At 46.5% G+C, this 22,559-nt stretch overlaps 1 protein-coding gene across 1 annotated transcript in view; it reads left to right on the top strand.

Moving 5' to 3' along the window:
- Positions 1-14,939: 14,939 nt before the first annotated feature.
- The window catches only part of ZFAT (zinc finger and AT-hook domain containing), a 159,570-nt gene continuing 151,950 nt past the window's right edge, over positions 14,940-22,559 (top strand). The window contains exon 1 of the mRNA XM_040262083.1: positions 14,940-18,170. Coding sequence (XP_040118017.1) covers positions 17,996-18,170 — 175 coding nt within the window. The 5' untranslated portion in view covers positions 14,940-17,995. The remainder of the gene's footprint in view (positions 18,171-22,559) is intronic.

The raw sequence follows: 22,559 nt of genomic DNA on the forward strand, positions 1-22,559 counted from the left end.
GATCTTATTTTAGAGCAAATGAACAAACAAAGCCCCACACTCTCAGGTTGCTGTGATCCCTCAGTATTTCATGTGCAGATTAGGGCACCAAAAGAAACCCCTTAATAAGTAAAAAGATAAAATATGAAAAACACACAAACACAAAAAAGTCAATTAGAACTCCTGTGATAATGGTGACACTAAATAGTCAAGCGTTGTCAAAGATCACAACTTTGGGACTTGCCTGGCAGCCGAGTGGTTAAGATTTTCCCTTCCAATGCAGTGGGGTACAAGTTTGATCACTGGCTGGGGAGCTAAGATTCCACATGCCTTGGGCCCAGAAAATCAAAAACATAAAGCAGAAGCAATATTGTAAAAATTCAAAAAGACTTTAAAAATGGTCCATATCAGGCCTTCCCTGCTGGCTCAGGGGTAAAGAATCCACCTGCCAGTGCAGGAGATGTGGGTTTGATCCCTGATCCCTGGGTCAGGAAGATCCCACATACTGCAAAGCAACAAAGCCTGTGTGACCCAACTATTGAGCTTGTGCTCTAGAGCCTGGGAGCCACAACTGCTGAAGCCCACCTGTGCCCTAAAGCCTGTGCTCTGCAGGAGAAGCCCAAGAACCAAGCCTAGAGAGGAGCCCCCAGTCGCCTCAGCTGGAGAAAAGCCTGTGCTCACAGTGAAGACCCTGCACAGCCAAAAACAAACAAATAAATAAAAACATGATATATTAAATAAATGGCCCAGATTAAAAAATCTTTTTAAAAAATGAAAAAAGATCACAATATTTGCTTAATTTTGAATTTTAGTAACTTAAAAGTATTTTAGTAAATTAAGTGTTTTAGTCTTCCCTGTAGTCCGAACAGTAAAGAATCTGCCTGCAATGCAGGAGACCCGGGTTTGATTCCTGGGTTGGAAAATCCTCTGGAGAAGGGAATGGCAACCCACCCCAGTATTCTTGCCTGGAGACTCCCATGGACAGAGGAGCCTGAGAGCTGCAGTCCGTCAGGTCGCAGAGAGTCGGACAGGACTGAGCGACTAACACTACTGCTACCTATTTACTTGATTGGACGTAGGATCAGCTACCCACTCTGTCCATTCAGTGCTCATCTCAAAGCTGCTTCTCCCTCTGCTTGTGCTCTTGGGAGAAAGCTTAGGTTTTTTGGTTGTCCCTCCGGCATAAGGGGTCTCAGAAACACTTTAAGGCTCGGATAAAAGCTGGGGAGCCTTTCCCTAGGAAAAGGAATGCCCCTACTGATGGAATTTTGTGTATAATTTCAGGATGATCATGTCACCAAAGCATGGACAAAAACTGCTCTGAAATCTTTCCAGCACCAACATTGGAAGATGACGACGAAGTTGATATATGGAGAAGCACAAATTGGAGAGCCGACCCTCATAAATCATAGAAGAGGAACAGGTGACAAGCACGCGTGTACCCACGTGGCTTCACTTCTACCAGCCTGTGCCAACATGGGACAAGCGGCAGGTGTGGCTCACCCGCCCCCTTGCGAGCTGCTGACACAGTGGGAAGGAGGAGGCTACAGCCAGGGAGGCAGGACCAGGCTGAGCTGATCTGATAAGAGGATTAAGTTTCGGCACCCCTCCCACCAGCCCTAATGCCCTCAGACTAAGCAGCTGCCCCAGCTTGGCTCTTTCTCGGATGGAAAATGTCTCTCTGCTGGGGCAGCTGCTGCGTGCCCACTTCCAGAGCCGCCAGCCATTCCCGAGCACACGTGTTCTGTACACTTCTGCCCAGGCTGTGCCCTCTGCGGGCGATGCCCTGCCCTCCCGTCAAGTACAGGCTTGCTCTTCAAGGCCGGCTCAGGTTTCACCTCTGAGCTGTTGCCCTGGTTCCAGCCATGGGCTCAGCAGCTCTGTCTTGAGCTCTCCTGGCCCCACGCCCACCCCTCTCTCCTTGCGCTCACTACCCTGTCTGCGTGCGACTCCCACTGCAGTTATTCTTTCATATGCTTATCTTCCTGATCAAGAGGATGAGTTTCCTGAGGACCAAGACCAGCTTTCTACCCAGCCACTGGCACTGAACTTTTATAAACATGTCTGGCTGGGACTTCCCTGGTTGTCCAGGAGTTAGGACTCTGAGCTTCCAATGCCGAATGCTGGGGTTCGATCCCTGAACGAGGAGCTGAGATCCTGCAAGCCGGGCTGTGTGGCCAAAAAAATTTCTTAAAAGTTTCTGGGATACTACCACTGATAAATAAATGGTCAACTTATGAAAAGAAAGTGACCAGGGGCTTCCCCAGTGACTCAGCAGTAAAGAATTCACCTGCCAATATAGGAGATTCGGGTTTGACCCCTGATCTCCGAAGATCCTACATGCCGCGGAGCAACTAAACCCGTGTGCCACAATAAGAGAAGCTTCTGCAATGAGAAGCTTGCACACCACAGCTAGAGTGTAGCCCCTCTTCTCTGCAACCAGAGAAAAAGCCTGGCAGCAACAAAGACCCAGCACAGCCAAAAATAAAACTATGGATACAAAAAGAAAAAAACCAACATGATACAAGATACATGCAGGAGACAGACACCCTGGAGAAGCACCACCTTCATGAAAGCTTCTTTCCTAAAAGTAAAGACTACTAATCACAAGGGTGTATAAGAGCAGCCTGAAGCAGAAGGAGCCGAGTGATACATGAGCAGCTCAAAGTGGACACAGGCGGTGCAGCTGGCAGGCCAGAGGCTCGGAGCCTGGAGCCTGGACCCTTCCAGCATCTTTTCAGAAACCCTAAAGGGCTTCCTGGAGTAAGAAGGCCTTCTCCGCGCTCTGCACTCTATGACAGTTTTCGTGCAGGGATCTCGTTTTCCTAGTGCATCTCACAGACCTTCTGTGTATCAGGCCTACAAGCTTTTGTTTTCTTTTAATTAAATCCCTGGGCCTTTCTGGGAGGAGTGGTGTGGTAGGAGGACAAAGCTGGTCCAGCACATGAGCAGACCTGAACAGATGGGAAGGGATGCTCCATCAGCAGAAACGGTCCTCAGAAAAAGTCACATCGGAAACGGGTGATGCTAAGATGAACCGCCAGTGATGAGACACACACGGAAACAGAGGGGTCTGATGGGGGGTACTTCAGAGGGACAATCAAGAGCTGGAGCACCAGGCTTCCCTGGTGGTCCAGTGGATGAGAATCTGTCTACCAATGCAGGGGACGTGGGTTCGATCCCTGGTCCTGGAAGATTCCACATGCCTTGGAGCAACTAAGCCCATGCGCCACAACCACTGGGCCTGGGAGTCTCAACTACTGAAGCCACTGCAATAAGAAGACTGCACACCACAACTAGAGTGTTGTCCCCGCTCACCGCAACTCGAGAAAATCCCTCGCAGCACCGAAGACCCAGTGCAGCCACAAACAAATAAGAGAGACGTAGCCCCACCTCCGCCTCTGAGCAATCCCCTCCAGCCCTTCGGACACTGCCCTCTGCAGCCTCAGTTCCCCTGGTCACTGGGCTAGTCCAGCATCTGCACATATATTTACCCACAGACCACTCTCTTAGAATGCATCATATACAGTTAAGCCCAACAGGTCCAACAGATAAAGGAGAAGCAGCAGTGAGGGGCGCAGAGCCCTACCCGCCCCAACCTTGTCTCCTCCCCAGACCCGATACCCCTGGAGGCAGGAAGGTCTATGAGGAACTCAGTTTGAAACCCCTTGCACTAAATTATGGTCTTATTCCAGGCATCCTAAACTCCAAAGACCCCAAAGTCCAGATGGAAAACAAAAAAGTGACATTGGTTTGCTTTGACTGTGGCAAAATTGGGGTGTCCTACCGGTTCAGTTCAGTTCAGTCACTTAGTCATGTATGACTCTGCGACCCCAAGGACTGCAGCACGCCAGGCTTCCCTGTCCATCACCAACTCCTGGAGCTTGCTCAAACTCATGTCCATTGAGTCCGTGATGCCATCCAGCCATCTCACGTCATAGTAGCTGCTGCTGCTAAGTCACTTCAGTTGTGTCTGACTCTGTGCGACCCCATAGACGGCAGCCCACCAGGCTCCCCTGTCCCTGGGATTCTCCAGGCAAGAACACTGGAGTGGGTTGTCATTCCTTCTCCTGTCCTAGTAGAGGAAGCCCCAAAGGAGAAGCTGTGCTTCTTCCATGGGATTGATTGTTGCTGGAGTCAGGCAGACCTAGGAATGCAGCAGGCTCTGTGTTCACAGACCAGGTTTTCCCAGGAAAGCCAGAAATCCAGGTTTTTCCATGAATTCATCAAAGTTTTTTTTTTTTTTTAATTAATAGACTATTTTCTAGAGCAGCTTTAGATTACAAAAAAAAAAAAAAATGCATGGAAAGTACAGGGAGTTCGCATATACTCTCTTCCTGATCCTCACTCCAGTTTCTTCATTTATTAACATCTCGCATTAGTGTGGTACATTGGTTGCAACTGATGAATCAATATTGATACATTAAGTGTTATACATTCTATGGATTTAAAATTTTATTTATTTATTTTTGGATGCACTGAGTCTTCATTGATTTTTTTTTTTTTTTTTTTGGCGTGGACTTTCTCAGGTTTTCTTTAGTTTCAGCAAGCAGAGACTACTCTCTAGTTGTGGTGTTTGGACTTCTCATTGTGGCGGCTTCTCTTGTTGCAGAGCGCTGACTCAGTAGTCGTGGGACACGGCCCCAGTTGCCCCATGGCATGTGGGATCTTCCCGGACCAGGGATGGAAGCCGTCTCCCCTGCTTTGGCAGGCAGATTCTTATCCACTGCACCATAAGGGAAGTCCCAATTCTATGGGTTTTGACAAACGTACAGTGACATGTATCTGCCCACACAGCATCAGACAGAGTTTCTTCACTGCCCTCAAGCAGTGTTGGAGGCAGGGGATCGGGGAGACGGGGCAAGTCATCTCAGAAGTGGAAGCCATGAGAGAGAAATGGCTCCTGAAGGAAGGACGACTTCCAGTTTCCAGTTTGGTTTCTGGTTTCAGGTTCAAGCTCGCTCAGCTTGGGACGAGCCCCTCTAAGGTCAGCGTGCCCGCCTCCTCCAGTATCCACCTTGTTCTCATGCCCTCCTCTTTCTCCCTCACTCTCATACACTCTGCTTGCTTCGAGAGAGAAAGCGCGGTAAAAATGCCCGTGGAGATCTGGTCTATGTACTCCCTCCCGGCTGTGACTGTGGCCAGGGTTTGCCCAGAAGCAGCCAGCATAGCCATCCCCTAATAGGGCTGGCTGCCCACAGTCAAAGCCAATGAACTGGATAATGTTTCTTAACATGGGGCTTACAGTTTACTTTTATGCTCATACAATGCTTGTATATGGAGAAACATGTTTGCATTTAAAACCCGAAGAGCAATTGAAGAACAGGGGGTTGGAAATCAGACAGTCCAGGGCTCAGATGACATTTCTGGTGCCTCTAACGAGCTAAATAAAAACCCTCTCTGGGCCCCAGTGTTCACTGCAAAAATGAGCCCAATAATTCCTTCTCTGAGAGTTATTAGGAAGATTGAATGTTATAGGTGGCATGCACACAGAAGTGTTCAATCCTTGTCTGCTCCTTACTGGGAGCTGGAGACCTGGATTTCAGTTCCAGCTTTGTTATCATCCAACTTTGTGACCAGGGATTAGTCATAAATCAGACATACAAGCCAAAAGTTGCCCTGCTCCTATTTATTTTTAAACTTTTTATTGAAAATCTTCTTTTCTTAAAATTAAAAATTGAAGTTCAGTTGCTGTATATTATGTATTACAGGTGTACAATATAGTGAGTCACAATTTTTAAAGGTTATACTCAATTTATAGTTAATTGCAAAATATTGGCTATATTCCCTGTGTTGTACAATATATCCTTGTGTGTGTGCTCCTTGCTCAGTCGTGTCCAGTTCTTTGCGATCCCACGGACAGAAGCCCATGATGCTCCTCTGTCCGTGGAATTTTCCAAGTGAGAATTCTAGCGTGGTTGCCATTTCCTCTTCCGGGGAGTCTTCCCGACCCAAGGATTGAACCTGTGTCTCTAGTGTCTCCTGCATTCGCAGGCAGTTTTTTTACCACTGTGCCACATGGGAATCCTTGTAGCTTAGTTTATACCTAATAGTTTGTATCTCTTACTTCCCTACTTCGATTTTGCGCTTCCCTCTCCCCAGTGGTAACCACTAGTTTGTTCTCTATTTCTGTAAGTTTGCTAATTTGCTATATTCACTAGTTTGTTGCATTTTTTAGATTCCACATGTAAGTGATATCATAAAGTATTTGTCTTTCTCTGACTTATTCCACTTAGCATAATGCCCTCCAACTCAGTCTACATTGCTGCAAATGGCAAAACTTCGTTTCTTTTTATGACTGAGTAGTATTCCATTGTGTGTATTCCACTCTGAAGGAGATCAGCCCTGGGATTTCTTTGGAACAAATGATGCTAAAGCTGAAACTCCAGTACTTTGGCCACCTCATGCAAAGAGTTGACTCATTGGAAAAGACTCTGATGCTGGGAGGGATTGGGGGCAGGAGGAGAAGGGGACGACAGAGGATGAGATGGCTGGATGGCATCACGGACTCGATGGATGTGAATCTGAGTGAACTCCGGGAGTTGGTGATGGACAGGGAGGCCTGGTGTGCTGCGATTCATGGGACACGACTGAGTTGGATATGACTGAGAGACTGAACTGAACTGATACATATATACATATATATATGTGTGTGTGTGTATATGTATATATATATATATATATATATATATATATACATACAGATATACAAGTTCAGTTCAGTCACTCAGTTGTGTCTGACTCTTTGCAGTCCCATGGACTGCAGCATGGCAGGCTTCCCTATCAATCACCAACTCCTGGAGCTTGCTCAAACTCATGTCCACTGAGTTGGTGATGCCATCCAACTATCTCATCCTCTGTCATCCCCTTTTCCTCCTGCCTTCAATCTTTCCAAGCATCATGGTCTTTTCTAATGAGTCAGTCCTTCACATCAGGTGGCTAAAGTATTGGAGTTTCAGCTCAGTATCAGTGCTTCCAATGAATATTCCAATGAAAATATATATGTATGTATGTATATCAGTTCAGTTCAGTTCATTTCATTTCAGTCATTCAGTCATATCCGACTCAGTCGTGTCCCATGAATCGCAGCACGCCGGGCCTCCCTGTCCATCACCAACTAATGGAGTTCACTCAGACTCACATCCATCGAGTCAGTGATGCCATCCAGCCATCTCATCCTCTGTCGTCCCCTTCTCCTCCTGTCCCCAATCCTTCCCAGCATCAGTCTTTTCCAATGAGTCAACTCTTTGCATGAGGTGGCCAAAGGACTGGAGTTTCAGCTTTAGCATCATTTGTTCCAAAAAAATCCCAGGGCTGATCTTCCTCAGAATGGACTGATTGGATCTCCTTGCAGTCCAAGGGACTCTCAAGAGTCTTCTCCAACACCACAGTTCAAAAGCATCAATTCTTCGGCACTCAGCTTTCTTCACAGTCCAACTCTCACATCCATACATGACCACAGGAAAAACCATAGTCTTGACTAGACGGACCTTTGTTGGCAAAGTAATGTCTTTGCTTTTCAATATGCTATCTAGGTTGGTCATAACTTTTCTTCCAAGGAGTAAGCGTCTTTTAATCTCATGGCTGCAGTCACCATCTGCAGTGATTTTGGAGCCCCAAAAAATAAAGTCTGACACTGTTTCCACTGTTTCCCCATCTATTTCCCATGGAGTGATGGGACTGGATGCCATGATCTTTGTTTTCTGAATGTTGAGCTTTAAGCCAACTTTTTCACTCTCCTCTTTCATTTTCATCAAGAGGCTTTTTAGTTCCTCTTCACTTTCTGCCATCAGGGTGGTGTTATCTGCATATCTGAGGTTATTGATCTTTCTCCTGGCAATCTTGATTCCAGCTTGTGCTTCTTCCAGCCCAGCGTTTCTCATGATGTACTCTGCATAGAAGTTAAATAAGCAGAGTGACAATATACAGCCTTAACGTACTCCCTTTCCTATTTGGAACCAGTCTTTTGTTCCATGTCCAGTTCTAACTATTGCTTCCTGACCTGCATATAGGTTTCTCAAGAGGCAGGTCAGGTGATCTGGTATTCCATCTTTTTCAGTATTTTCCACAGTTTGTTGTGATCCACACAGTCAAAGGCTTTGGCATAGTCAATAAAGCAGAAATAGATGTTTTTCTGGAACTCTCTTGCTTTTCCCATGATCCAGCGGATGTTGGCAATTTGATCTCTGATTCCCCTGCCTTTTCTAAAACCAGCTTGAACATCAGGAAGTTCACGGTTCACATATTGCTGAAGCCTGGCTTGGAGAATTTTGAGCATTACTTTACTGGCGTGTGAGATGAGTGCAATTGTGCGGTAGTTTGAGCATTCTTTGGCATTGCCTTTCTTTGGGATTGGAATGAAAACTGACCTTTTCCAGTTCTGTGGCCACTGCTGAGTTTTCCAAATTTGCTGCCATACTGAGTGCAGCACTTTCACAGCAACATCTTTCAGGATTTGAAATGGCTCAACTGGAATTCCATCACCTCCACTAGCTTTGTTCGTAGTAATGCTTTCTAAGGCCCACTTGACTTCACATTCCAAAATGTCTGGCTCTAGGTGAGTGATCACACCATCGTGATTATCTTGGTCATGAAGATCTTTTTTGTACAGTTCTTCTATGTATTCTTGCCACCTCTTCTTAATATCTTCTGCTTCTGTTAGGTCCATATCATTTCTGTCCTTTATCGAGCCCATCTTTGCATGAAATGTTCCCTTGGTATCTCTAATTTTCTTGAAGAAATCTCTAGTCGTTCCCATTCTGTTGTTTCCCTCTATTTCTTTGCATATTTTCCTCTATTTTTTTGTATGTATATATATATATATGTACTCTTCACCATCTGAGCCACCAGGGGTAGTTATATCACATCTTTCTTCATTCATCTGTTGGTGGACACTTAGGTTGCTCCTATATCTTGGGTATTGTAAACAATGCTGCTGTAACAATTGCGATGCATGCATCTTTTATAGTCAGGGGAAATCTTGTGTTTTTTTTTAATTGAAAATAGTTTTATTTACACTCCAAGAGTACACATATCAGGGAGTTCCCTGGTGATCTAGTGGTTGGGATTCAGCACTTTCACTGCCATGGGCCAGGTTTAATCCCTGATTGGGGAACTGAGATCCCTCGAGCCTCCCCAGCATAGCCAAAAATAAAGAAAGTACATGAACATTGTGCATAACTCTGCACGTTGATGAAGTTTGAAAAGCTGAAGACTCTATGTACTCAGAGCCCAGATGGAAAAGGCATCCTGAGAACCTCCTCATCCCCCCTTCCATAGGCTTTACCTGTAAGGGCACAGCTACCATCCTGACCTCCAGCACCCTCCACAGTAGCTCTGCCTGTGCTTGGAGCTTATAAAACTGGCATCATGAAGAACGTGCTCTTGGGTCTGACCTATCTTGCCCAATACGATATTTGTGAGATTCATCCAAATCGTTGGATATTATGGCTGTGAATTGTCCAGTTTTACGACTGTTTTGTAAAGTTGGCATTCTAGGGCTGGCAGCCCAAACTCAGCCTTCCATCTGGTTTCATAAAGTTTTTTTTAAAAAGCACAGCCATGCCGGTTCAGTTCTGTACATGTCTAGGGCTGCATTCTACACTGTACTATAGCGACAAGAGCTGAGAAGACCATATGGTCCACAAAGCTGGAGATGCTATCTGCCTCTTTACAAAAAGGTTTTTGACTTCTATATAGAATTCCATCACATGAATACACTGAAATTCATTTGCTCATTTTACTGTTAATGGGCAGTTTTGTAGTTTCCAAGTTGGGGCTCTTAAGAGTGATGTGAGAAGAACTTGTATGTCTTTTGGTGAAACAAGCAGGTGCATTTCTACTGTGTCTGTTCCTGGGGGTGAACTTGTTAGATTACAGGGCAGATGTAAGTTTATCCTTGTCAAAAGCCATCAACCAGTTTTCCAAAGTGGTTGTGCCATGACTTGTCCCATGAGCAGTATCTGAGAGCTCCAGCTGCTCCATGTCCTGTCCCACTGGTATTCTCTGTCTTTAGCATTTTCCCTGCCCCTGTTTTGATTCTTCTCTTTATAAGTTATTTCTCAGTTTCATGGCTGGGCATTTACAGGGTTAAGAGCGTTCACCACGTCTAGTGGTGACTGTTTCATCTTTGGACACTTTGTTCTCTTTTTCCTTACATTCTTGTTTTTGGCCATGCCATGCAACATGCAGGATCTTAGTTCCCTGACCAGAAACTGAACCCATGCAACCACTGAATCACCAGGGAAGTCCCTGCACTTTGTTTTCTTAAGAAGCTCTTCTTCATAGAGTCGCCTTTTGGATATTTAAAGATCAACACACATGTCCCCACTGAATGTTGTCTTCTCCCAGGAGAGGAATGCTAAACATCTCCAGCTTCTTGACAGTGGCTTGTAACACATGGTTTTCATGCTTTCACAATCCTGGTTGCCTGGTGGACAACAGGCTTAGCATCTCTGGGCCTCAGTTTACCTATCTGAAAATAAGGAGGTTTGATGTAAAGATTTTTAAAGTCATTTTAACCCCAACATTTCGTGTTAAATCTTAAGTTGGAAGCCCTCACAGAGATGCCCACATGCATGTCTGAACAGGGAACTCCCATCCCCAGATATTCCTGTTAATGTTTATCTGCTGACAGTAGAAAGTGGAGACATTTGTTCATTCCATTTCTCTTCCTTCTGACAAATAGACAATAGTTTCTGAGAGCCAAGGATGTCAAGGGCGAGGCAGAAGGTGCTCAGGAAGGTAAGACTGATCCAGGTTTCTCCTGGTAGACTCACAGCTTCAGCTGGAGGGCGAGGTGGACTGCGTACCTGGGGGACCCAGTATGGTCCATGGAATGCATTTTAAGACAGTAAGAGTCCTGGGAAATGTTGGCACTGATGAACGTCACCCGAGGCTGGAAGGTGACTGGGGGGAGGGAGGAGCTGATGGTTGTCTGAGTCTGTTCCCTGGAGGAGGTGGCCTGAGCCATTGCTCCCTCTAGAGACTGGGGAATGCTGGTTTCACCCTCTCTCTTCTCAGGATACATTTTGTTTGCAGCAAATGACTCCCAGGCCAGACTGCTCTTGGCTTCCTCCCTGACGTTAGTGTCAGTGGTGTGTAAGGACCAAAGAACCAGTCAGCAAGCCTGTATAGCAGGCCTCTCTGATATTTGAATTTTGCAGAGACCAGCATAATTTAACTGACCCAAACACTGCCAAAATATGAAGGCAGGGTGGAGAAAATGAAAATATGAATTAGGTTTTTGAGATATCAAATTCCATAGAGTCTCATAGGATCACTGCTTTGAATTTTTAAAAGAAAACCTAGCTGTTGTGTGTTAATTCATTTAAGCCTCACAATTTAAGCCCATGCAGTGGAGATAATCAGCCTTGTTTTCTGAACGGGGAAACTGAGACACTGTTTTAGAACTTGCCCAGGGCACCAGTTTGTAAGGGTGAAGCCTAGTTGTCTTGCTTTACAGACATTGCTCTTTATCACAATCATTTAACAAGCGCAGCGGCAGGGCTTCATGCTTGCAAGGAAAACCTCGCTGGCATGTCAGGACTAGAGGCTTGGCAGCTTGGCTAACTTGTGTTGGAGTGGTGAGTTGATGAAATCCCACTTAATCTAACTCTCCCCAGTTTTACTGATAGGCCCATGAATGGGGGTCTCAGGGTCACAGAGCTCAGTAGTGTCAATTATACCATCAATAATAGCGACATAAAAAAAAAAAATCACTCCACCAGGGCAAGGAAGTTCCTGGAGGGAAGCTGAGTGCTGTCACTGGGAGAAAGCAGACCAGGAGAATGAACAGTCACTGTGGACTGAGTGTAACTCGCCCAAGGTCACACAGGCAAAAATGGCAGAATCAATCCTGAATTCAAATCCATCTTATATCAAAACTCAAGGTTAAAAATATATCGCGTGTTTATACCAAATCCTGAATGACCAAATCTTTTCTTCTATTCGGCCGAGCACATGGTCGGCTGGTTCTTTAGAAAATAAATTACTGGGTACCCTTCTTTAAAAAGTAATTAATTTGCTTTTCTGGTCTTACCATGAGGCTTGTGGGATCTTAGTTCCCCAACCAGGTATCAAACCCTGGACCCCTGGCATTGGAAGCACAGAGTTCTAACCACTAGACTTCAAGGGAATTCCCCTGAGTACACGTTCATGACTTTTTTCCTGTGGGTTCATGATGGAATGAGTGGTTGTTGTTGTTGTTTAGTCCTGTTGGAGGACTCTTTGTGACCCCATGGTCAGAGGAGCCTGACAGGGAAAATTCATGGGATTTTCAACAAAAGAATATTGGAGTGGGTTGTCATTTCCTTCTCCAGGAAGGAGTGGTAGATTTTATTAATGGTTCCATCTCTTCACTCTACCCTAAGGAGACACTCTTTGTACTGGGAATTTCTCTTCTCTTACCAAAAAGATGAGTACATTTTTCTTCTTGTTGATTCTGAGTTTGGTCATGTAACTTGCACTGGTCAGTGCGCTGGTAGAAGAGACTTGAAAAAGCACTTGACATTTCTACTTGCCCTTTTTGGTTCCTGCCATCACCATGAGCAGGGCATCCCTCGTCTAACTTTCTGTCCCAGAAGGAACCTGGAAGCCACAGGAAGCAAGAGCGGCTGCAGTCCTTAGGTCAGCAGAGTTCCCAGCCAACTTGCACACACAGGCTCTCTGCAGTGTTCATCCCTTGATCCATCCTCCATCCTTCCAACCCTCTCCCTTCCTTCAATAACTGTTTACTGGGCCTCCGTGTTGGGTTTGGTACTCTTCTAGTCTTTGGCTGCTGCTGCTAAATCGCTTCAGTCATGTCCGACTCTGTGCAACCCCAGAGAGGGCAGCCCAACAGGCTCCTCTGTCCGTGGGATTCTCCAGGCAAGAACACTGGAGTGGGTTGCCATTGTCTTCTCTAGTCTCTGGCAGCCCTTCTGTTTTAACCTCCTTGCTCCTGGGATCCAAGGCCACTCTTCCCTTTTTAAAATTTAATTTTTTTTTTACATTGCCCAGTTACTACCGCTTGTGATTGCTTTACAGAATATTTATTACACTTATAAATCTATTAACTTTTCTTGGGTAAGTTATTTAAACACAGCAGATAAACTTAAAACTTTGTGAATTAAATTTCCTTAAACATTTATCCACTGAGTCAAATTGCCCTGTTTCACTATGAGTCTAACATAACTTCTCCTGAATGCTTCAACCACCTTAACAACACAAAAGTTTTTACTGTACTCATACTTAAATTTATTTGTAAAAATCAGAACTATTGATTCAACCAATGTGCTAGCTTACAGAAGATAGGTTTTTGTAGTTCTCCAGGACTGCAAGATCAGACACAAAATAGAATGATTATCTCTTTCCCAGGAACATAGAAATCACAGCGTCTGGGTCAATGATTGATGGATTCTTAGTGGGAACACTGAATCCTTCAAGGTGACTCAAGTAGCAGCAGGTATTTGCCGGTTGGGATGCCCGCCGACCAGGTTCAACTGCTAAGTCAACAGGACTTACAAGTAAGTTCTTGCAATCTCCAAGTCCATTGAATTTTGAGTACATGATGTTTTGCCTCAGTTTACAATTAACTTCATTATGCCTCATTAGCATTCATTATAATCAGCAGGACCATAGCGCAGCTTAATCCATCAACCATTCTGCTAGGACATCCGGCTAATTCATTAACTCACAGCACCAATTATGAACACTCCTTCCACCCGGTTATTTTGGAGGCTGCTGGTCTTGACCTGCCCTTCCTGGTTTGGGTATAGTTCTTACTCTTTCTGGAAATCTTTGACTTAAAGTTATCTGTTCTTCTCAACTTACACAGATACACTGTTTCCCCAACAGACATACTGAACTTCAAGTAAGAAACAAGAGTCCCATATATGCCAAACTTACCTTACTAAAATGCTGTTTTAATACTTTCTTTGAGTTATAACTAGCTTTGTCATTACATATAATATTAACTTTTCCTTTCTGATTGCTAAGGACTCATGGCTTTTCACAGACACAACTTATTCTTGTAAATCAGCAACTGTAGACCTAGTTACTCTTTGTTGTATCTAAGTTGTTACAACCTGACCCGAGGGACCCTCTTTCCCTTTCACCTGATTCCTTTGTCCTTTCAGCAATAGCTCAGCACTTTTGGCAGCAGCCTGGTTTTCTGGCAATAGTAAGATGTCTCAGGCCATTGCAATTTCTTTTTGCTCCCAGACGTGAACTCGGATTCTCTGAAGGAGCCCTGGGTACTGTTAACGAAAAATGCTATTGAGATCACTATGTGTGTGCTGAGGGTACACGATGTGTGTGCTGGTGATGAGACGGCACCCTATGGCCGCTGAAAAGAAAGAACGAGAAAAGACATTGCTTCCTAAGGTCATAATTATGTTCTCAAATTGCTCAAATCGTTTGACTATTACATATTTTTTATATACAATTTTAAATAAATGGATTCTTCCCTACAATGTGTCTGTTCAGATTTTTAACACTTCACGAAGGCAATGGCACCCCACTCCAGTACTCTTGCCTGGAAAATCCCATGGACGGAGGAGCCTGGTAGGCTGCAGTCCATGGGGTCGCTAGCAGTCGGACACAACTGAGCGACTTCACTTTCACTTTTCACTTTCATGCATTGGAGAAAGAAATGGCAACCCACTCTAGCGTTCTTGCGTGGAGAATCCCAAGGACAGGGGAGCCTGGTGGGCTGCCGTCTCTGGGGTCGCACAGAGTTGGACACGACTGAAGCAACTTAGCAGCAGCAGGAGCAGACTGTGATTACTCCAACCTCTGAATTTTAGCACTGTGCCTCCAGGTCCATTATTTTGGAGCCCCTCTTACGTATCCTTTATCAAAATCTGCATTCAAGAAAACATAAAATTGTGTCTACAAATTATTGTGGCTTCATGTAAATGCATGTTTGCCATATAGCTATTAGATATAATTATAAAACTATTGACACAAATGTATTCAATTATGTTAATTTATTATTGCATAATGAAATGTCATTTCATGTAATACATTTCTGGCACAAATTCACTCCCATGCCTGTCTTGAGAGGCTGAAGAGGCCACCAGAGGGCAAGCTGGGAGGCTCACGCCCTCTAGGAACTGTCGCTGAAGCAGGATGCTATTACTTAGACAATTTTGAGCAATTTATATTTACTTCTATTAATGTGCCTTCACTAACTGAAGGCATTCTGGAAAAGTACGCAAATGGAGAGTATAAAGATGTTTACTGACTGAATACAAGCCAATCACTCAGCAAGGCCATGGGCGGAGTCATCTCTCCATTTGCAAATCTGGTCCGGTAGAAAGGGATTGTCTCTTGGTCATTTCTATATGCCTGTGGCCAGTAATGATAGGGGCTCAGTGATCCTTCTTTGAACAGAGAAGAAGGAAAATACCATGAGAATAACAGAGAAAATCATAGCTGTCCAAATCATTAATTCGGGAATATCATTCACAATCCACTATTTTTTTAAAAATTTGACTTTATTAATATTCTGAGGCAACTGGGTTTTGAGACAAATTTTAAATTGCTTCATTTCCAAAATTCATTTTGGTCACAACATCCAGGAGTAACCCATCGGCTAATCAATAACTAACATTTAAATGCTGTTGTTAGAAAGGCAACCCAGCACAAAACCAATACTGTCAGCAACTCAGAACAACTCTAATTTCCTGACAGAAATCGATTCACAGCAAAATAGTGGTTATTGCAAATATTTATCTGTCTGAAAGGGAATGTTCATCCGTGCAGCTTTTTGAGCAGTTCATTTGCAAATCAAAGACTGTGATGAGTTCCACTCAGCCATCTATCTTGAGACTTGGGAAGCACTGTGGGAGGCGGTGGGTGTGTTGCAATAACCCTAGGATTGCCTTGAAGTGGCCCTACTGGGGATGGGTGGGTAGTGTAGACACATCCCACATGCGATGTGGGGAGACTATTGGGCATGGAGAGTCCAGTTCTACACCTGGGATTTCACTGACCTGCTGCGTGAGCTCAGAAAGCCACCTAACCTCTCTGCACATTTTTCTTTTCTTGAAAAGGATATTCTTATTTGTCCAATTTAGCCCTCCTATTGTTGTGAAGATAAAAGGAAGGGGTGGGGGGATACCTCTTAAGATATATTTAATGGACTGGGTAAATTTGGGGTCTTATAATCTTGGGTCTCTATTTCCTAAGAACAGGGTTAAGGAGCAAGACAAGGTTCCCGATAAATCAAAGCATCGTCTTCCAGCTCAATGCTCTGTGCTGCTGTTCAGTCGCCATGTTGTGGCCAATTCTTCGCGACCCCATGGACTGCAGCACGCCAGGGAACTGTCCCTCACCATCTCTCAGAGTTGTGGGATGTTCGTGGGAGTTTTACTAACTGTAAAACAAGTGCCAATGAGAACCAATGTGTTCTCTGAGTTAACACTGCAGTAGGAGCTGGGAAACAAACATAAAAAAATCTGCGTGGCTCCTGTGCTCAAGAAGTTCACGGTCTAGATCATTGGGAGGGGGATGTGCAAACAGATAAATTCAGTGGGCTTGGGATGGTGCAGGCCCAAAGTGTGAGCAGGAGTGTGGGAACAGTCATGAGCTGAAAGAGAATTCCTTAAACTGAGCCGCAAAAGAAGGGAGGTTATTTCAGGAAAAGGCTTAGAACAGGCAAAGATTAGCATTTCAGGAGAACCAGAAAAACAGTATTTCCCAAATTTCCCACTTCAAGTTCACTTTCACATTTATTTTACCTTATCTCTGTTACCACATAAACGATTTTAAGTCGACTAATTTTAGGAAATGTAAACAAGTTGGATTTAAAATGAAAACTTTACACGATTACTACCATAAATGAAAGACATTTGCTATAAACAGAAGCTAACCTTTTAAAATAAAAGCAACAGGAACTCATAATTTAATAAATCACTGTCAGCCTGTTCCTAGTTTTGGTGGCCAAAGGGGTGACCCGGACGATATCGGGATAAATTACTGTCAGACAGTAATAAATTCTACGGAGAAAACAGAAAGTGACTTAGGAAGGTTCCTTTGGATGGGGTGGACCGGCAGGGCCCGCTACAGTATGTCCTTTGAGCAGAGATCTGAAGAAAGTGGTAGACCGAAAAGGAAAAGGAGGTCATTACAAGTCAAGCAGATGCTGCGGCTTGCAGAAAGAAGGCTGCGAGCGATTCAGGGAGTTCAGGGAGAGGGGTAAGTGATAGGGTGGCGGGCTCACAGCCAGCCGACACTTTCTGCAAGATAGTCTGGAGCGCGGAGAGAAGTCAGGCGCTCGGTCGAGGGGGTTCCAGCTGCTGAATTCTATCTGTAAGACTAAATCTAAGCTGAAGCTCCGATCCTTTCGCTACCTGATGCGAAGAACTGACTCACTGGAAAAGACACTGATGCTGGGAAAGATTGAAGGCAGGAGAAGGGGACAAGAGAGGATGAGACAGTTGGATGGCATCACCGACTCGATGGACAGGAGTCTGCATAAACTCCGGAGCTGGTGATGGACAGGGAGGCCTGGCGCGCTGCAGTGCAGAGTCGGACACGACTGAGCGACTGAACTGAACTGACTCCTAGCGGAAAGCATCTGCAAACAGTGCAACCTTGGAAAGAGAGAGCGAGGCCGGCTGTGACCGCCCCGATTGATAAATCAGTAAATAAATGAAAGCCAAGAAAAGTCATATCGCTGCGAACTGGGACAAGAGAGTTGAAACTCTCCTTCTTCGTCCAGCCCGGTGCGGTCCAAGGATGGAGGTGACAGGCAGACGCCGGCTCCGGGCAGTGCAGGTCAGACTCGGCTTCTGCAATCCTCACTCCCGGCCGCCTGTGAGCCCCCTTTCGGGAGAGGCTCAAAACGCGGAGCCGGCAAGTCCGCGGAACCGGATGGCGAAGCCGGGACACCAAGTCGGCGCATGCGCAGTAGCCCGGCCCACCCGGCCGCTCTCGCCGCTGGGAGGGAGGGTCATCCGAGCCTGACGTCCGCGACGCCGACGTCAGCGCCCCGGGAAGAGGAGGGCGAAGACTCCATCCGCCATGTTGGATGCCGCAGATTCGCCATAACCGCGCCGGCTCTTTTCTTAAAAAAATAAAAATAAAAAGCGAAGCATCAGTGGGGCGCCCCGCCTTCTCGGTCGGCGCGGGAGGGGGCCCGGAAGAGCCCGACGCTTTTTTTTCCCTCCGCGGCGGGGGCGTTGCCATGGAGACGCGGGCGGCAGGTGAGCCGGGCTGGGGGTTGGGGTGGGGATAGGGTGGGGGTGGGGCGCGGCGCGGCGCGCGGGAAGCCGTTGCGAGCTCGGAGTCGGGAAGGAGCGCGCGGGCAGCCGGGCGGCGGAGGGATTCGCGGCCCCGGGCGGAGAGCGGACGTAGCGGCGTCCTTCGACGGCACGTTCGGTCGCTGGCGGTATCCCGCCGCCTCGGGTTTTTATTGAGAAAAAAAGTAACGAGGATGCTCCGGAAGAACGAGCGAGGGAAGGCAGTGCGCGCGCGCGCGCGCGTGCGCGGGGCCGTTTCCAGGGCAACGGGTGGGGCCGGGGCGCGCGCCAGCGACCGAGCGCAGGCGTGCTGGCGGGCGGGATGTTCGAATCCCCGCGCTGCCGACTCTTCGGCCGCTCTGCCTCCTCCTTGCCTGCCCTCAGTTTCCTTCTCCGTGAATTGGGTAGCTCCTTCAGACCCATGTTCCTTGGGCAGGATGTGTTGAGGGACAGGGTTCCACCGAGCTGCTGAAGGAAAGTCTCTTTGTGTCCTGAAGAGGGAGCCGTAAACGCCAGAGATTATTAGCGTTCTGGCTGCCGGGAACCCTGTAACATCCTGTGATAAACTGTAATTTACCCTCTACCTGCCGCCTAGCCCTGCGGGCCCCTTGGTCCTCACCCGTTAAAGTGAAGCTGAAATGCCACCTCCTCCAGACAGCCGTCCGTCTCTGGCTTCCGGGCGAGGGGGAAGCAGCCTTTCTGCCCCTGGACGCAAGAGGCAGGATGGATCTTCTGAACACCTGGCCCGAGCCCCTTGACACTGAGCTTGGGGCTCCTTCCTGCGTGGTTAACTAGAAGCGTCTGCACTGGGGCACTGACCTCGCGCTTCCTGCCTCTCCGTTTCTACCAACAGTTCTAATTTGTATGTCGTCTACTGACGAGGAACAAAAGTTCAGAGAGGTCAACTTCATACAGTTTGGAAATGGCAGAACTGAGGCTTTAAAAATCAACTTCCTCCAGCTTGGGATGAAATCCAGACTTCGGGTGCCTGCACGGCTTGTACTTCTGGCTCCTGGAGGTTCAAGTGCCTGGCCTCCAGTGGGTGCTGTAGGGTACCTTTATCGAAGGGAAGCGGGAATGCCTGGCTGCACTGACTACCTCTGCCCCTTCCAGCCTGGTTCCCTGGCAGAGCCCAGTGACTTCAGAAATACTGGTATAAGCTTGGTGTCATATGGTGACTCAGACTGGAAAGAATCTGCCTACAGTGCAGGAGACCCGGGTTCGACCCCTGTGTCGGGAAGATCCCCTGGAGAAGGGAATGGCAACCCACTCCAGTATTCTTGCCTGGAAAATCCCATGGACAGAGGATCGGGCTACAGTACATGGGGTCCCTAATAGTTGGACATGACTAAGCAATTAACACTTAGTGTCATAGGGCTTACCCTCAACAACGGCCCCTTCAGCATCAACTTCTGAGCCTATAACCATATTGAAGCAGTTATACTGAGTGTCCCCCATACTGAGGGTTGCAGAAGGCATTTGAGCTTATGTATGGCATTTGATGCCCAGACGCCAGGGGCACATTTCATGGATTCTTCAGTTGAAGCATTGGTGATACTACTCTCTACATGCCAGGCAGGGATGAGTAAAGAGCCCTTGGACCCTTGGTCCTGCCCTCATACCACTGTGTCAGATTCCAACAAGGAGAGCCAGTACAGTAAAGTGTGTGTGTGTGTGTGTGTGTGTGTGTGTGAATGTGAATGTGATGATGGAGTGTGTGTGTGTGAATGTGATGACGGAGCAGACCCAGATCCTCAGGAGCTGTGAGCTATGCCAGGCATGCTCTCTGACAATAATGATGTTACCGAATCCAAACCCCATACTGCTTGCCACACGATGCGTCAATAAATGAATTAATAGATGAACCGCTGGGCAAGGAACAGTGAGTTTATTTGGAAAGCCAGTGACTGGATAAGATGATGGACCAGTGTCCCAAAGCACAATTGTACCTGAGTTAGAATTCAGGCTTCTTTTATAATAAAAGGGGAGAGGGGGAGTGGTTGGTTGGTGCACTTCTTGGTGTCTGAATCCTTAGTTCTTGCACCCATGCTCCTGGGTCTGGTTACAATGTTCTATAAACCTCCAAGACAAATGTTATTCTCTGTTCTGCAAGTTTTTATGTGTATGAATGGAAAAGTGTTGTACTTTAAAGTCAGAGCCTTGAGAAGGGGCTGTTCTGTATATTTCAGGCTGTAGGCAACGTTTCTCAACTGGTAGCAAAAGCAATAGAACACAAAGGTTAAACAGATCCTATGTGGAGTCAGACTTGATCTTCCCTACTGAACTGTCTTTGTTTGTTGCTTCCCTTCTCCCAAGTATAGATACATGGCATGTACCGCCCACTTCTCTTCTGGAGTTTACCTAACAGTTTCTAAAAACAATCCTGGACATTGTTGTAGTTGCCTTGAATTTTCAGCTGTAAGTGACAGAGATCATGTTTTAGAATATATTGCTGTTAACTTGCCATCTCTTAATTCCTGAAAAGAGTTTCCTGCTTTGCTTGGTTGTTGGGTCACGGCAGGAGAGTCAGTACAATAAATGATAAGGTGGAGTCGCATCTGGTCTCTAAGGTGCAGCTTCTAGGTGGTGAGCCCGCCGCGATGGTCACTGCCTTGAACTGGAGATCTGCCTGCTACCACACTGCTCCCTTCTCAGTCCATTCACCTTGTAGAACAATGATTCCTGTGTTACCTTACAGTTTACCTAACAACTTTTCAAAGACAGCTGTCCTTCAGTAGAATTAAGTTTCTGCCTAAGGCAAGGGCAGTCAGGAATTAGATATATTAAAAAGACTCTCCCGTAATTGCATTTCCTTTTATAGACAGTTTCATGCAGGCTGCTTCTGCAAACCTCCCCAGTGAGAGGAGCTGGTTTAATTATGTAGAAGGGATTTAGCCTGGAGTTAAGTTTTCTTTTTGTTCTCAACTGTTTATCCTGTTAAACTTTCACTGTCTTTGCAATTCCTCAAGGGCAGGTATCAACTTTAAGGGCTGGAATGGCCTGGAGGGTAGAATGAACTCGTGCTCTGGGGCCTGGGATCTGCTCTTACCAGATTCCTGACCTGAGGGGAGTCATGTAACTCTTGCAACCTGTGCCTGAATCTGCAGGAGATGCAGTCCTGCCCACCCCCCGGGCCGGTGTCCTGGAGGCTGGTGGGCCTGCTCTTCATTGCTTTCATCCAGACCCAGTCTGTCCGCCCTGCAGCCTAGTGCTTTGTCACCGCTTGCTTCTTGAAAACATTTGTGGTTGGAAAAGTGTGACAGATGTTGACTGATTTTTTTTTTAAGAAGAAAAATCAGAGTGAAGCAAATAGTCATATTAAAAACTTATTACAGGTTTGAAGTTACAGGTTTTTTTTTTTTTTAAGTGGAGTCACCTTAAAAAAATTTATTTCCCTTTATTTGACTGTGCTGGGTCTTGGCTGTGGCATACGCGATTTTCAATCTTCCCTGTGGCACGTGGGCTCTTAGTTGTGGCATGCGAGATCTAGTTCCCTGACCAGAGCTCCGACCTGGGCCTCTGCTGGGAGCACAGCTTATAAGCAGATTACAGGGGCTTCTCCGGTAGCTCAGTTGGTAAAGAATCCAGCTGCAATGCAGGAGACCTCAGTTTGATTCCTGGGTTGGCAAGATCCGCTGGAGAAAGGATAGGATACTCACTCCAGTATTCTTGGGCTTCCATGTGGCTCAGCTGGTAAAGACTCCGTCTGTAATGCGGGAGACCTGGGTTTGATCCCTGGGATGGGAAGATCCCCTGGAGAAGGGAAAGGCTACCCACTCCAGTATCCTGGCCTGGAGAATTCCGTGGACTAGGTCACAAAGAGTTGAACACGACTGAGCGACTTTCACAAGCAGATCATGCTTGGCATATTAATAGAAAAGAAAAATGGGGTTACAGACTTTTCTGCTTCTAAATCGTGTAACAAACGGAGCTGCAAGTTGCTTACTTCTGGAAGCCGGCACCTTTGTGCCCCCGCTGGGTCAGGATCAATGCAGGATGAAAGGGTGGGCACCAGCTTCAGAAGCAGCTGCTGGGCTTGTTGGGGTGTAGGGGGTAGAGGGGGCCAGATCAATTATGGCCTCTGGAGCCAAGGAGCAGGGGGTTTGGGGAGTAGCATTCTGGAAAATAGGGGTCTTGGATGTCCTGGCAACTTGGAGGGCTTGGTAAGTCAGCCCCAGGACACCCTGGCTTCCTTCTTTCTGTTGAATGTTTTCTTCCCATCTCTGCCAGCAGGCCTCTTCTTCAGGGGCCACCACCACTGCCTTGCTCTGTAGGGTCCACCCTCCCTCCCTCTCTCCTTCCCTCCCTTCTTTCTTCTAAGCAGCTTCCCTGGTTCACCCAAATGTTGTGTGA

Source organism: Oryx dammah, unplaced genomic scaffold, assembly GCF_014754425.2.
Source record: "Oryx dammah isolate SB20612 unplaced genomic scaffold, SCBI_Odam_1.1 HiC_scaffold_19, whole genome shotgun sequence".
NCBI classification, from domain to species: Eukaryota; Metazoa; Chordata; class Mammalia; order Artiodactyla; family Bovidae; genus Oryx; species Oryx dammah.